A 12,892-nucleotide genomic window follows, 5' to 3' on the forward strand; every position below is an offset into this window, starting at 1 on the left:
CCCTTCTGACTATTGAGACGGTATGAGCCTCGTCGTATCGTTTACTAACCTTTCAAAGCACTCTTCTGTCTGTCAACTGTCAGGAGCATCATCAAAAGAATTGAGCAAAGGGAATTCCATCAACCTTTCAATGTCAGATGCTTTTTTGTTGTCCTTGTTGAACCAGTAAATACCGTGGAGCTGCTATTCGTCTGGCTTGTTGCATCTATAGCGGCGGTTGTTGGTAGCTTCTTGAGTAGACTTGAGTAAGTTGGTAATGAGATCGGGAAAGAATTAAGCGAAATCTGTGTGACTGTATCTAAAAACTGTAAGCATGATTTTTTTTCCCTTTTTCTTCTTAACCATGATCAATGTGAGATGTCTTCTATTCTTCTTCTTTGTATTTATCCCTTTTTGTTTTCTTTAGAGAATCAACTCAACTTTGACTGACAATGCAACGCTTGAACAACAAGAATATAAAGATTGCTTGCCTTGTAAACTGACAGGTGCCGCTGCATTTGGTGGTTTAGGTGCTTATGCTTTAAGAGAAGCAAACAAATTGAGTCAATTACCTGGAAAATCACGAACAGCAGTAGGACTTGGTGTTGCTGGTGTGGGTAAGCGCACTTTATCATACAAACAAGAACTATGATCTGATATTATCTTTAAACAGTGTTTATTTCAGCAGGATTATATCGATTAGCATTATAATAATAATAATAAAAAATTCTAAACATGATCAACAGACGCAGCATCCGCAGTATGATTTGCTACTGTGCTATTTCTCTTAGTTCTTTTGCTTGTACTTCTTCTTCTGGTAGCTCTAGGGGACACAGATTTATAGGTAGGTCTGCGCTGTCTACGTGGACGACGATTGGCACGCTCATCTGATTCTTCTGTATTTTCATCCACTACTGTTTGTTCTTGAACAGCCGTAGCAACAGAATGAATGGCTTTCTTTGTACCCTTGACTGCTTCATCCACATAAGGTTCTACTGCTTTTCTTGTATCATCTACTAATTGATAGGTATTCTCCATAGCATCACCTACATAAGGTTCTAGTGTCTTGCGTGTTTCTTCTACATAGGGCTCCACTGCTTTTCGTGTACCTTCCACAGCGTCTGTCACGGCACCATATGCATCTTCAGCAAACGATGATCTTCTTAACGCATTCACTTCTTGTTCCCATGTCTTGAAAATAGCAGAACAATCCGTAATCACATTTAATTCACGACGATACATGGCTGTCAAGATGGTCGATAAGATCAAGGCAGGGACCACAAATACAAAAGCAGATTGTTCAGGTTGTTTTGTGAAATGGACAGTATAAATGGAACTACCTGCACCTAAAGCATAAGCAGCGAGTGCACTAAGGAAATAAGGCTTGGGGAAATCCAAGATGTTCTTCTTGTAAGCATTGTAACGATCAAATCGTAAGCAATAAGCAATAAAGATACCTTTGTGATAGATCAGTCTTTGTTTCTTTGTTATTATCATCATCATCAAACCACAAACCTGGAACAATGATTTCAGCTATACCAAACATACTGAAGAAATGATCTTTTTTGATCAATTTGCTCAGTAATTGAGGATGCACTGTCTTGGGCCAAACCACACTGATGGGTGTATCTTTAAGTGCTTTTGAAATCTCGAGCATGGCATCGGTACCAAACACCCAAAAGAGATCATAAGCCAACATACCTGTCAATAAAAAGAAGCCTGTACTGAATGAATCCAGTGTAAATGACCGAATGGCTTTGATAGACAAACTCATGGCAAACAAGTTACCAATCACCCAATGATGTGTCCATGCAAAAGTGACTGCAAGTAAGGCAGAAACCATAAAAATGCCCAAATGAATCAGAGTGACATTAAAATGACATAATTCTGTCAGAATAATAATATTTTAGTATCAAATAAAAATGACGTGTTTACTTACTTTGATTGTCTTGATTTGTGATGGTGAGATGATAGGCACGGTAAAAGAATCGATGATGGGGCAAGTATTGTTCAGCGACAGTCATGGTTGTCTTGGAAAGTGCTGTACAAGACAAGAGACAGGCAACAAGTGTCACAAGTTGGTTGACATAATGAGGATCAACTGTATGAATCAAACTAGAGATCATGTAAGCCACAGAAGAAGAAGCCAATGGAAGCAAAAAAGTGCTTTTGATGGTCAATACATTGGCATTACTGTGCTGGTCATGATGCTGTTCAAATACATCATGGACTTCATCGTCCGAGGCATATTGAATGTATTCTCGACGATGACGTGTGGATTTGGCTCTTCGAGGATACCGTGTTCTTGAACGAGTTTTGGGTTGAGTGAGTGTCAGTAAAGAACTGAATGAACCAACCACAATAGGAATAATAGCCAGAGACAATAATCCTATAGAAGCTATATGAAGACTAGTCCGGTCTTCTGTTAAATGTAAAAGGCTTTCTGTAGACATAAATAAAAAGACAAAGAAACAAAACAAAAAAGAAGAAGGAAAAAATAACAAGCAGGTTTAAATATGCATAAATAAACACGAATTTCCTCCAATCAATAAAAGAGATTGACGTATCTTTTTTTTTTTTTCTTTTTTTTTGTTTTACAAAAAATGCCCACTATTGCAAATATAGCAGGTAATACAGGCACATTATTGTACTACATGTCACTTATTATTTGTTCATATATAGACAAAGTAAACAGCCATCCTCATTGTATATGTATAGACTGACATGAAGAGATAGGTAGTGCACTCATTGAGGCCCATCACTATCAAACAAATTCAATTGGTCACGATTAAAGAAGGTGAAGATGAAGCAAGTCGTTTCTTTATTGATCATAAAGAAATTCATAGTGTTTGTTCTATGTCACAGTAGATTTGAACTTATGTGTCTGTTAGGTTTATTTTATGGGTTATATTCGCTCTATGAGTCGATTTGAAGCCCATGCTTCCCTTGTGGTTGAAGATGGCACTGGTGCTATAGATGTACAGGTCTGGACAGAAGGTTTCTCCAACCTTCATGATGATATGGAGCAATTAGCGTAAGTTCAAGCTGGAGCAGTACTCTTAGTCATTGGAAAAAAAGTACAGCCATGTTTGTACACATCATAGGTCGCCCACAACGTATTCAAACAAAGACGCGCATGATTGCACATCACATACGTGTCATTCAAAATACCAATGAAATTACATTTCACTTGTTGGATGCGATTTATGCTCATGTATGTCTTCAACCTTTATCCAAAACGACTGCTTTGGATCCAATTGAAGCTGTAAAAAGAGCCATTAAGGACTGTTCTAGCAGAGAAGGAACGCATGTGCAAGTGATTGTACATCATTTACGTGATAAATTGAATGCCTCTCAAGTCACTGAAGCGATTGAAGAATTATCCTTTGAAGGACACGTCTTTTATGTTACTAATGAACTTATCAAGTTAACTGAATGCTAAGTAAAGATTCTCAAAAACGAATAACTAAACTAAAGAAATGATAAGGACGAAATAAAGTTGGTGCAAAAGCTATCATAAAGGTAACCAGACAATAAGAGAATCACAACAAGCAACTTTAGCCACAACATCCTACAGCTATTTTTCTCTAGAAATAGTGGTAAACGCATTCTGCTTCCTTGGAATGACATATATATCATCAAAGAATACATTCAGAAGCGTCAACCACATAAGTGATGTTTCCCTTCTGACTTACTTGAGTAATGCTGCTAAAATAGTGCTCATGTTTCTCTTTTGTTAAACTATGAACTAGCATTACGAATGACTGTTTCAGAGGTATCGGAAGCACGACTATTGCTCTTATTATAGTAATGCGTTATCCTCTTGCTCTTTCTGAGACGCTTCTTTATGTCGTTTTTTTTTTTGGGAAGCAAGATGAATAACATTAGGCATAGAGAGCTTTTCGGTGAAACTCCTGGTTTTGTTTAAAATTATACAAATGTCACTCTGAGGAAAGAGCAAGACTAGCCAAGCGATTTAATTATTTTACAAATGATTAGTTTACTTACGATTCGAATGATGATTCTATAAGCTAAGAAACAGGCAAAATATAGCCCGGAAAGGTATGTTAAAGAGACTACAGAAAGAAACCAGGTACAGATCAGAGGTGGAAACACCGTTTGTAGCTAAGAACACCAAGACAATGCTTACCTTATACCTGAATCGAACGAGAATCTACTGTTAGGCAGACAGAGTACACATCCAATCGTGGGCTACATTATTGTTTAACATTTAAAGGTCATACTGCTGGCAACAGATCTCAACCATATACGACAGTTTGGGAACCTAGTATGAATCAGCCCAAATGTTTCCAAGAAGGTCAACTGGACTTCGGGGGTTTTTTTTCAAACAATACATGAGTTCGAGAAACTCATTCTTCATGCTGAGAGGAACAGCCTTATGATTGCTAATGAGTCTCTGGACGTTTTGCACATAATACATGTAGCATCATTTAAGCTGATCAAATTCTCCTGGACGGGATGTAACACCAATGCTCAGCTTTTTGGGAGCAAGCAATTGATCGCTTTGCACTTTTCTCAATTCAAACATTGTTTTCCTGTCCTGAAAGATATGATCTTCTAAAAGAGCTATGCATATGATATCCTTCACACATTCAACAGTGCAGCTAGTCATGTTGTTGAAGGTATCAAGAAAAAGAATCCGACTTTGACATTGCTTATGCTTTACCATTTTGTCACGATGCATGCATTTTCGCGCTTTAATTAGCCTCGTATTGGAACTAGGTTTTGCCTCTGGACACTTTTTTTGTGGAAGAACCTAACTGGCTTAGATAGTATTTGAAGAATGTCTTCTCTTCTCTGTTCCGTGACTTGACTTGAAAGCTCTCGGTATGATTATTGTCAGGAAAATGAATTTTTTTTACAGTGTCCACTGTCTGTTAATAGAGTAAGAGGGTTAGGTTTGAAGGAATCAAAAAGTGTACCTTTGTGGCTTATTGAACCTGGGTACACTCGTCCTGTCTCCCTCTTGAGCCATTTATTTTTGAACATCCGCCGCTGACTCTTTTCTTCTAAATTGTCATTATGCTAGCAAGATATCCATTGATTCAGCCTTGTCGAAAGACATTGAGTTTATTTGTACTGTTTAACCTATCATGAGTGTTCAACTGATTATCATTAGAGATCCTGTTTCTATTCATCAAGTGCTATTGAGCAAAAACGAAAACAAAGTTTATTAGGCGGTGGAAAAGCAAAACAAGAAGCCCAGCATAATAAAGTAGCCTAGACTCAATCACACCGGAAACTGATCACTGTTTCTGATTAGGGAAAACTCACAGCACGAGAACGCTTGCATCTCTTACTTGACAAAGGATCATTCAGAGAATACGATGGATGGGTAGAACATGGATGCACTGATTTCAATGTCCCTCATTTTCCAGGTGATGGTGTCATTACAGGACATGGTACGATTCATGGTCGACGTGTGTTTGTCTATAGCCAAGATTTCACTGTGCTTGGTGGCAGTCTGAGTCGTACGAATGCCAACAAGATCTTGAAAGTGATGGATCAGGCCATGTTAGTAGGTGCACCTATCATTGGCTTACAAGACTCAGGTGGTGCACGTATTCAAGAAGGTGTGGATTCATTAGCAGGGTATGCAGATATCTTTCAAAAGAACGTGTTGGCCTCAGGCGTTGTACCTCAGTTGTCATTGATCATGGGTCCGTGCGCAGGAGGGGCTGTCTATTCTCCTGCCTTGACGGATTTCACCTTCATGGTCCAAGATACTTCATCCATGTTCGTCACTGGTCCTGATGTCGTCAAGGCAGTCACAGGCGAACATGTCTCTCAAGAAGCATTGGGTGGTGCTCATACACATACAATCAAGACAGGCGTAGCCCACCATGCTTTTTCCAATGATATTGAAGCCCTAGAAGGCATGCGACATATCTTGTCTTATTTACCTTCTTCCAATCGACAAGAAGCACCTCGTCAAGTCTGTCAAGATGCTGTGGATCGTCAAGACGCAGCCCTTGATATGATTGTGCCCTTGGACAGCAGTAAAGCCTACGACATGAAAGAAGTCATCCATCGTATTGTGGACCTGCATTCGTTTCATGAGCTCTCGTCTCGGTTTGCGAGTAATATGGTGATTGGATTTGCAAGGCTGAATGGTGCTTCTGTGGGTATTGTTGCCAACCAACCCCTTGTGTCTTCAGGTGCATTGGACATGGATGCCTCTGTCAAGGCAGCACGGTTTATTCGGTTCTGTGATGCGTTTGGTATTCCTCTTGTGAGCTTGGTGGATGTACCTGGATTTATGCCTGGTACAACACAAGAGCATGCGGGTATTATTCGCCATGGTGCCAAATTACTTTATGCTTATTGTGAAGCCACCGTGCCTAAATTGACTGTGATCACTCGCAAAGCGTATGGTGGTGCGTATATTGTGATGAGTTCAAAGCATTTAAGAGGGGATTACAAGTAAGAAACAAAAAGAAGCATAGGAAAGAATGGGTCTGACCGTATTAGTGTTGCTTGGCCTTCTGCTGAGATTGCAGTGATGGGTGCTTCAGGGGCAGTGGAGATTATTTTTAGAAATCATGCCGACAAGCCATCCATGCGTCAACAATATAAAGACAAGTTTGCTACCCCACTTTTTGCAGCCAAAAAAGGCTATTTAGATGACATTATTACGCCAAGGTAAGGGAATAGACATTTGTCTTGTTTACTTAACTTTCCAAGTCAAACACGTACTCGCCTGATTGAACAATTAGAATTATTGAAGCATAAGAAATTAACCAATCCTTGGAAGAAGCATGGCAGTATACCACTCTAAGTTCTGTCAATCAGATAGATAATGCAACAATGAAATGTGTGGGAATTACTAGGATAAAAAAGGCTAAAAGATAAAAAAAAAAAAAAAATACAGGAAAGATTCCCACTATATATATAACATAATAAATAATACTTTAAAAGGAAAATCTAGGATGATTTTAAACGTGATAAAACTAAAGAGAAGCAAGATAGGACTTACATTGGCTTGTTCTGATTAGCCAATAGGAACAAAAGATTTTCGTTTACACTTTAGTGTACAACAAGAGCGAATGGAATTCATTTCATTTCAAACGATACAAGCGTAAAAATGTTTCGAAATTTTTGGTGTGACACACGATGTCAAGGCAACGCTCGTCATTTGATGCATTCATTTCACCATGGAAAATAGAATAAATAAAAAGAGTTTATTTTCTTCTCTTTTTTTTTTTCTTTCTTTTCCTTTATACCCATTATGGATCCCAACACTTTCTCTTTGTTTATGTTAGAAGACACAATGGACGCTTTGAACATGTTTGCAACCAATCATCATGTTCATCCACTTCAAATCCCGTCTTCATCTTATAATAAAGAAGAAGAGACGCCTTTGAATTATTTAGGATTTGACAATGTTCTAGACAACACACTGATGATGAACTTATTTGATTCTGGTGAATCACGCTTTAGTGAGTCCAACAAAGACGAGGATGAAGAGGAAGAAGAACAGTCACTTTCCCCTGTGCATTCTTCTAGTCTAAATGACCTTTTGGGTCTTCATACACTATTGCCTCTTAATCAAAAAGAAGAAGAAGAAAAAGGAGAAGAAGAAGAAGAAGAAGAAGATATAAAAGATGATGATAGTGATGACTCAGACTGGGAACAACCCTTCAACAATCATGCTTTAGAAAAGAAATTTACGCTACACAAGAAACGCACTAGTTCATTACCCAGCCATGAAGGTGTATCTTGTACTAATTGTGAAACAACAAACACACCATTATGGAGACGCAATTCTGAAGGACTGCCACTCTGTAATGCATGTGGACTCTTTTTGAAACTTCATGGCAAAGTTCGACCGCTGAGTCTTAAAACTGATGTCATTAAGAAACGCAATCGATCCACAAGCCAGCCTTCAAATAGACGACGTATCAAGAAGACAAACAACAAGAAAAAGAGATCGTCTTCACGGGGTCGTCGTATCACGGGTGATACCGGAAATTCATCCACAAGCAGAACTCGCAGCAGCAGCAGTAGTAGCAATAGTAGTAGTAGTAGTAGTAGTTATTAAAATATATATATATATATATATATATATATATATATATATATATTTATTCAACAATTCACTCCTATATATATTCACACACACACACACACACACACACACACATCCATTTTTTATTTTTTTTATTTTGTTCTTATTTGACTACGCACTTTACATACAACTGACTTGACTCTATGCATTGCTCTCTACCTTTCTCTTTTATTATTATTATTATTATTTTGTACAAAATAAAATAGCTCTTTATTATTATTCTCAAATGACCTTATCGTAGTCCAGGCACGTGCGTATAGTAAAGCATTATGCTTTATGTTATTAAATCTCAGTATGGCACATCTTTGCATAGACCAATCAAGTGTCCTATTTTAACAACAAGTTATCTCGGCTACTGTTCGGTGAGTTTTTTTTGGCAAGCACAACTTGATTGGGTCATCCCGCACACACATACACCATGGAGTTTCCAAAACGTCACATTATGTTGTACACAATCCCAAAATAAGAAACCAACAACAACACACACATATGTATATTCTCTCTTTCTTCCTTTTGTTTATTGAGTGTGACATATGAAAAGTCCACAAGAACAACATAAACAAGTTGTTTGGTCTTTAGAAAACGTCAGTCAGTGGTTAGTCTCAAATGGTTGGAGTTGTCTTGTAGATACATTTACAGGTAAACATAGTCATCTTGTTTTCTCGTATTTATTCGTTTAGACTACAACATTCAACATGATCGATTCCTCAACTTAAACATGGAGAATCTTCAAGAACTCCTGAGTCATGACACATTTGCAGCTATTGACAAGCAACAACTTTTGTCTGCTATTCAACAACTCAAAGCAGAACAAAAACCTTCTAAACCTCGTATTGCTATTCCTGCTTATCCTACCCATCACCTGAAACCAACTCATCGATTTGACATTACTCAATTTATACCCAAGCGCACTTCTTCCAATGAATCAAATGTATCGAAGCTATTGGCTTCATTTCAACCTACCATGATGATGATGCAAAACAATAGAACAGCACCCAAAAATCCTCGTATCAATGCCACAAATCCAGAAATCCTCAGTAAATTGTTTGGTAAACGACTACCTGTGCCAAACAGAGAACGTCGTATTCAAGTCACTTTGGACGCAGATACATTTATTCGACTCTGGATTGATCCCACCCATGTGATTGACATCAAGCGTGCTATTCTGCATAAATTAAACATTGAAGCTGAACTCAACTATTTCTTGTTTTTTCATGAAAATGGGCCACAATCAAGTAAGTAGGTGAAGCTTCTATGGTCTATCGTATAGGTTTGCTTATGTTTAAATAGCCATTCCTTTAACAGACGAAGAATTAATGTATGTATGTGAAACGTCAGATAACAATCAAACCAACCGAGTCTTGGTGGTACCTGTGGAAGGATATCGCTTGATTTGCCAACCTATTTATCATCAGCATAACAGGTAATCAAAATATGTGTCTATCTACTTGTACTTAACAGAAAAAAGTACTAGTCAAACACGCTATGTCTTGATCCAGACAAGTCCTACGCCAAGTCCTATTTCTTCTTCTTCTGTCACAGGCATTCAATTGACAGACCCAGAAACACCTCAAGATCATGACTTGATTGATCTTGACCCATCTCATCATGCATCACGCAGACCTTCATTATGGAACATCCCTGCATCCTTATACCCACCCTCTATTGAATGTGCATTTGAAGGCGTTTCTCTTTACGACCCACCCACACCAATTCATGACCAACCCTCGCATGACTTTATACAACAAACTACTTTAGTGGTGGAATCACCGCCCTCACCTACAGATTCAGAAAGACCCAGTGAAGCCATCGTTGGCGAACGGCCTTCTTTTGAACGCCTGTATCAAGACATTGATAAATACTTACCTCAACATGATGTCGATAAAGAAATCATTCAACAAAAGCAACCATCGCGTCGATTGTTAGGTCATCGTCCTTCAGTTCGTATCGTAGCGAATGAAGCCCATCGTCGTTGGAAACATCTGCCCAAGTCGATCTGTCGACGCAAATCGACCAAGATGTGGGATCGACTTATTGAACGCGTCAAGCCAGGTGAAGAAAACCGCATTGAGTTACCTACACTGGCCCAGCCAGCCAAGATGCAGTGGATGCGAGGTGATTTGATTGGCCATGGCTCGTTCAGTCGTGTTTATCATGCACTGAATCTGGCGACATTGGAATGGATGGCAGTCAAACAAGTCGATGCTGTCATCACACAAGCCGATCAACACAATCAAGACTTGAAGGCAGCTTCAGATGCACTCTATCGCGAAATCCAGTTACTGAAAGACCTGGACCATGAAAACATTGTTCAGTACATTGCGTATGACTATAACCCAGACGAAGGCCATATCTATATCTTTTTAGAATACGTGCCTGGTGGTAGTATCTCAAGTCTATTGGACAAGTATGGGTCATTGAACGAGTGCTTGATAGGGTTCTTTACAAGACAAATACTACAAGGTTTGGCTTATTTACATGAAAAGGGTATTCTGCATCGTGATATTAAGGGTGGCAATGTGTTGATTGATCATGATGGTGTCTGCAAGATTACTGATTTCGGTCTTTCTAAAAGTCAACATGAGTCTGATTCAACTCATTCGCATATGAAGGGAACATTGTATTGGATGGCCCCTGAAGTCTTGGAGCATCACTACAGTCCTAAAGTAGATATATGGAGTTTAGGCTGTACTGTATTGGAGATGATTACAGGGGAACATCCATGGATGGAACTGACCACTTTGGCTGCTCTTTATCAAATAGGATTACATAATGCACCTGCTATTCCGACAAATATCTCGGATCAAGCCAAAGACTTTTTACAACAATGTCTTCAAATGTAAGTAGTCGATATCATTTGACATGGACTTATTTATTTGTCTAGTGATCCTGAACAAAGACCTACAGCATCTGAATTATTACAACATCCTTTTGTTCAACCTGATCCAACGTTTGATTTTAAAGCTTCTTTAAAGCAACAAACACTTCAAACATGATACCTTGTAATTTACTACTACTACTACTACTACTACTACTACTACTACTATTATTATTAATCATAATAAAAATGAAAAGGGAGTATTTTCTCCTAATGCATCTTATGACAGGTTATCAAGTCGTATTTAAGGGAGATGGGATTGACTTATTTCCCTCTCTCTCCCCCCCTCCTTTTTTTTTTAAAGAAACTATGTACTGATCGATTTTTATTTGTTTGTTTGTTTTTAATAATTTGCATTGTATTTGGACTGATTGGAAGGTGTAGAATTTGAAGAAGAAGACGGTGATTGAGAATAACTAGAAGAAGAGGAAGGAGGAGGAGGATGAGGTTGATACGCATACGGTATGTGAAGACGATATTGTTGTTGTTGTTGTTGTTGATTTGACGGTGAAAATGGATACTGTGATTGAATGGGATATTTAGAATAATGTGAATTACTTGGTTCAGATGCTATAAAGTAATTTTGGGATTGTGGTTGACGATCTATTTTGAATGATAAATAAAACATAGGGTATGATAATGATCTATACTTGCCTACAGATACTTGTGGTGTGGAAGACATCATAATATTAGCTGAATAGCCTTGTCTTGGTTCTAATAATGAAGAAGAGGAAGAAGAAGAAGGCTGCCACACAGTAGCAGGAATTGTTGTAGTAGTAGTTGTAGTAGTTGTGGTTGTTGTTATTGCAGTAGTTGTAGTAGTTGTAGTAGTTGTAGTAGTAGTAGTAGTAGTAGTAGTAGGATTGGGTGGTGTATTAGTAGTAGGATTGATGGGCTTTGAGCTATAATTGATATACCTGGTAGGCATAGGCAGTAGATCATTTCTAAGTGGATATAAAGGGTTTTGAGATGCATTCGGTGTAATAGGTGATGCATTATTATAATGGTGATTCACTTTTCTTGTAGCCACCTTTTGTTTCTTTTGAGCATTCTGTTCTGATGTATCAAACTTTGTTTTGTTTCTTCTTTGGCGTAATTCTTTTCGAATACGGATCTTGAGTCCTTGGTCCGCAAACGATCTCGATAAAAATGTCGATTCTTCCATACCAGGAAATTTCTTTGCAGAGTAAACAAAGAACTTTTCCGATATGATAGATCGACAATGAAACACTTCCTTGCCAATGATCTCAAACAAGCTCAGTTTGAGTCGATAACTTCCTTCCATTCGAACTGATAAATCTGGAAACACAAAAAAGCCTGCATCTGTGTTATCGATATCTTTAAGATGGTAAAGGGAAGAAACAACAGAGCCTGTTGTACTCCTTGTCTTTCCGTCGCGTAGCAAGTGTAGTTCCTCATCCAAATCAGCTGCCATGAGTGAAGCGTACATAAAGTAATAAGGATTTTGTAAATACGCACTATCAAGAAGTTAGTGACGAATCAAGTAGCCTATGATCAACTTGCTTTTTTTCAGAAAGCGGTAATGAGTTGTCAATCACCTTGAGTTGAACAATGGCTAAGAAAAAAAGAGAAAAGAAAAAAGAGTGTGTGTCAGTATAGAAAAGAGTAATCAACAGGCATGATTACGTGGAGGATCGATCGGTCTACGGTCAGCTAATCACACAAGATTAATCACTGATGAACACCATGTGACATTTACCTTTCTCTCCAACACCACACATGCGTGATTGCTTTGGTTGCTGTCGTAGAGTGAGCTGATATATTCTAGTCACATATTAGTTCTTCTTATAATATCAGTCTTATTTTACATTTCGTGCCGATTCTCTCGTCTTTGTTTGACTTTAGCAAAGTGATAAGAAACTGTTTCATCCATATAGTTAATCACTACTTGAAGACTTGTATGGGTTTTTTCATAGACTTGAAAA

General features: G+C 38.3%; 6 protein-coding genes across 6 annotated transcripts; 4 read left to right on the forward strand and 2 right to left on the reverse strand.

Annotated features, from left to right (window-relative positions):
• Positions 1 to 572: 572 nt before the first annotated feature.
• Positions 573 to 2,521, reverse strand: B0P05DRAFT_594294 (signal peptide peptidase-domain-containing protein). Its single transcript, XM_051583069.1, has 3 exons — positions 1,919 to 2,521; positions 1,495 to 1,866; positions 573 to 1,436 (listed from the first exon to the last, which is right to left on the reverse strand). Exons 1-3 carry the CDS (start codon positions 2,430 to 2,432, stop codon positions 709 to 711), a joined length of 1,614 nt encoding a protein of 537 aa, XP_051438089.1. The 5' UTR covers positions 2,433 to 2,521; the 3' UTR covers positions 573 to 708.
• Positions 2,522 to 2,561: 40 nt separating this feature from the next.
• Positions 2,562 to 3,801, forward strand: B0P05DRAFT_528305 (uncharacterized protein). Its single transcript, XM_051576630.1, has 6 exons — positions 2,562 to 2,607; positions 2,662 to 2,666; positions 2,716 to 2,826; positions 2,871 to 3,013; positions 3,058 to 3,421; positions 3,467 to 3,801. Exons 1-5 carry the CDS (start codon positions 2,583 to 2,585, stop codon positions 3,419 to 3,421), a joined length of 648 nt encoding a protein of 215 aa, XP_051438090.1. The 5' UTR covers positions 2,562 to 2,582; the 3' UTR covers positions 3,467 to 3,801.
• Positions 3,802 to 5,020: 1,219 nt separating this feature from the next.
• B0P05DRAFT_528314 (carboxyl transferase) lies at positions 5,021 to 6,866 on the forward strand (the record flags this gene model as incomplete). The annotated part of the gene is made up of 5 exons (XM_051576631.1): positions 5,021 to 5,076; positions 5,120 to 5,215; positions 5,264 to 6,423; positions 6,472 to 6,642; positions 6,685 to 6,866. Coding segments are annotated over 5 exons (1,577 nt in total), but the record flags the coding sequence as incomplete, so codon positions are not given.
• Positions 6,867 to 7,714: 848 nt separating this feature from the next.
• B0P05DRAFT_438108 (uncharacterized protein) lies at positions 7,715 to 7,879 on the forward strand (the record flags this gene model as incomplete). Its single annotated transcript, XM_051573728.1, has 1 exon — positions 7,715 to 7,879. A coding segment is annotated over one exon (165 nt), but the record flags the coding sequence as incomplete, so codon positions are not given.
• A 647-nt stretch (positions 7,880 to 8,526) lies between these two features.
• Positions 8,527 to 11,100, forward strand: B0P05DRAFT_295927 (kinase-like domain-containing protein). Its single transcript, XM_051573465.1, has 4 exons — positions 8,527 to 8,707; positions 8,749 to 9,303; positions 9,359 to 9,491; positions 9,543 to 11,100. Exons 1-4 carry the CDS (start codon positions 8,602 to 8,604, stop codon positions 10,909 to 10,911), a joined length of 2,163 nt encoding a protein of 720 aa, XP_051438093.1. The 5' UTR covers positions 8,527 to 8,601; the 3' UTR covers positions 10,912 to 11,100.
• Positions 11,101 to 11,783: 683 nt separating this feature from the next.
• B0P05DRAFT_634688 (velvet factor-domain-containing protein) lies at positions 11,784 to 12,888 on the reverse strand (the record flags this gene model as incomplete). The annotated part of the gene is made up of 5 exons (XM_051583558.1): positions 12,776 to 12,888; positions 12,667 to 12,731; positions 12,594 to 12,620; positions 12,471 to 12,522; positions 11,784 to 12,424 (listed from the first exon to the last, which is right to left on the reverse strand). Coding segments are annotated over exons 1-5 (849 nt in total), but the record flags the coding sequence as incomplete, so codon positions are not given.
• Positions 12,889 to 12,892: the final 4 nt, after the last annotated feature.

The sequence above is a fragment of the Gilbertella persicaria genome, assembly GCF_025201335.1.
Source record: "Gilbertella persicaria strain CBS 190.32 chromosome Unknown B0P05scaffold_6, whole genome shotgun sequence".
NCBI classification, from domain to species: Eukaryota; Fungi; Mucoromycota; class Mucoromycetes; order Mucorales; family Choanephoraceae; genus Gilbertella; species Gilbertella persicaria.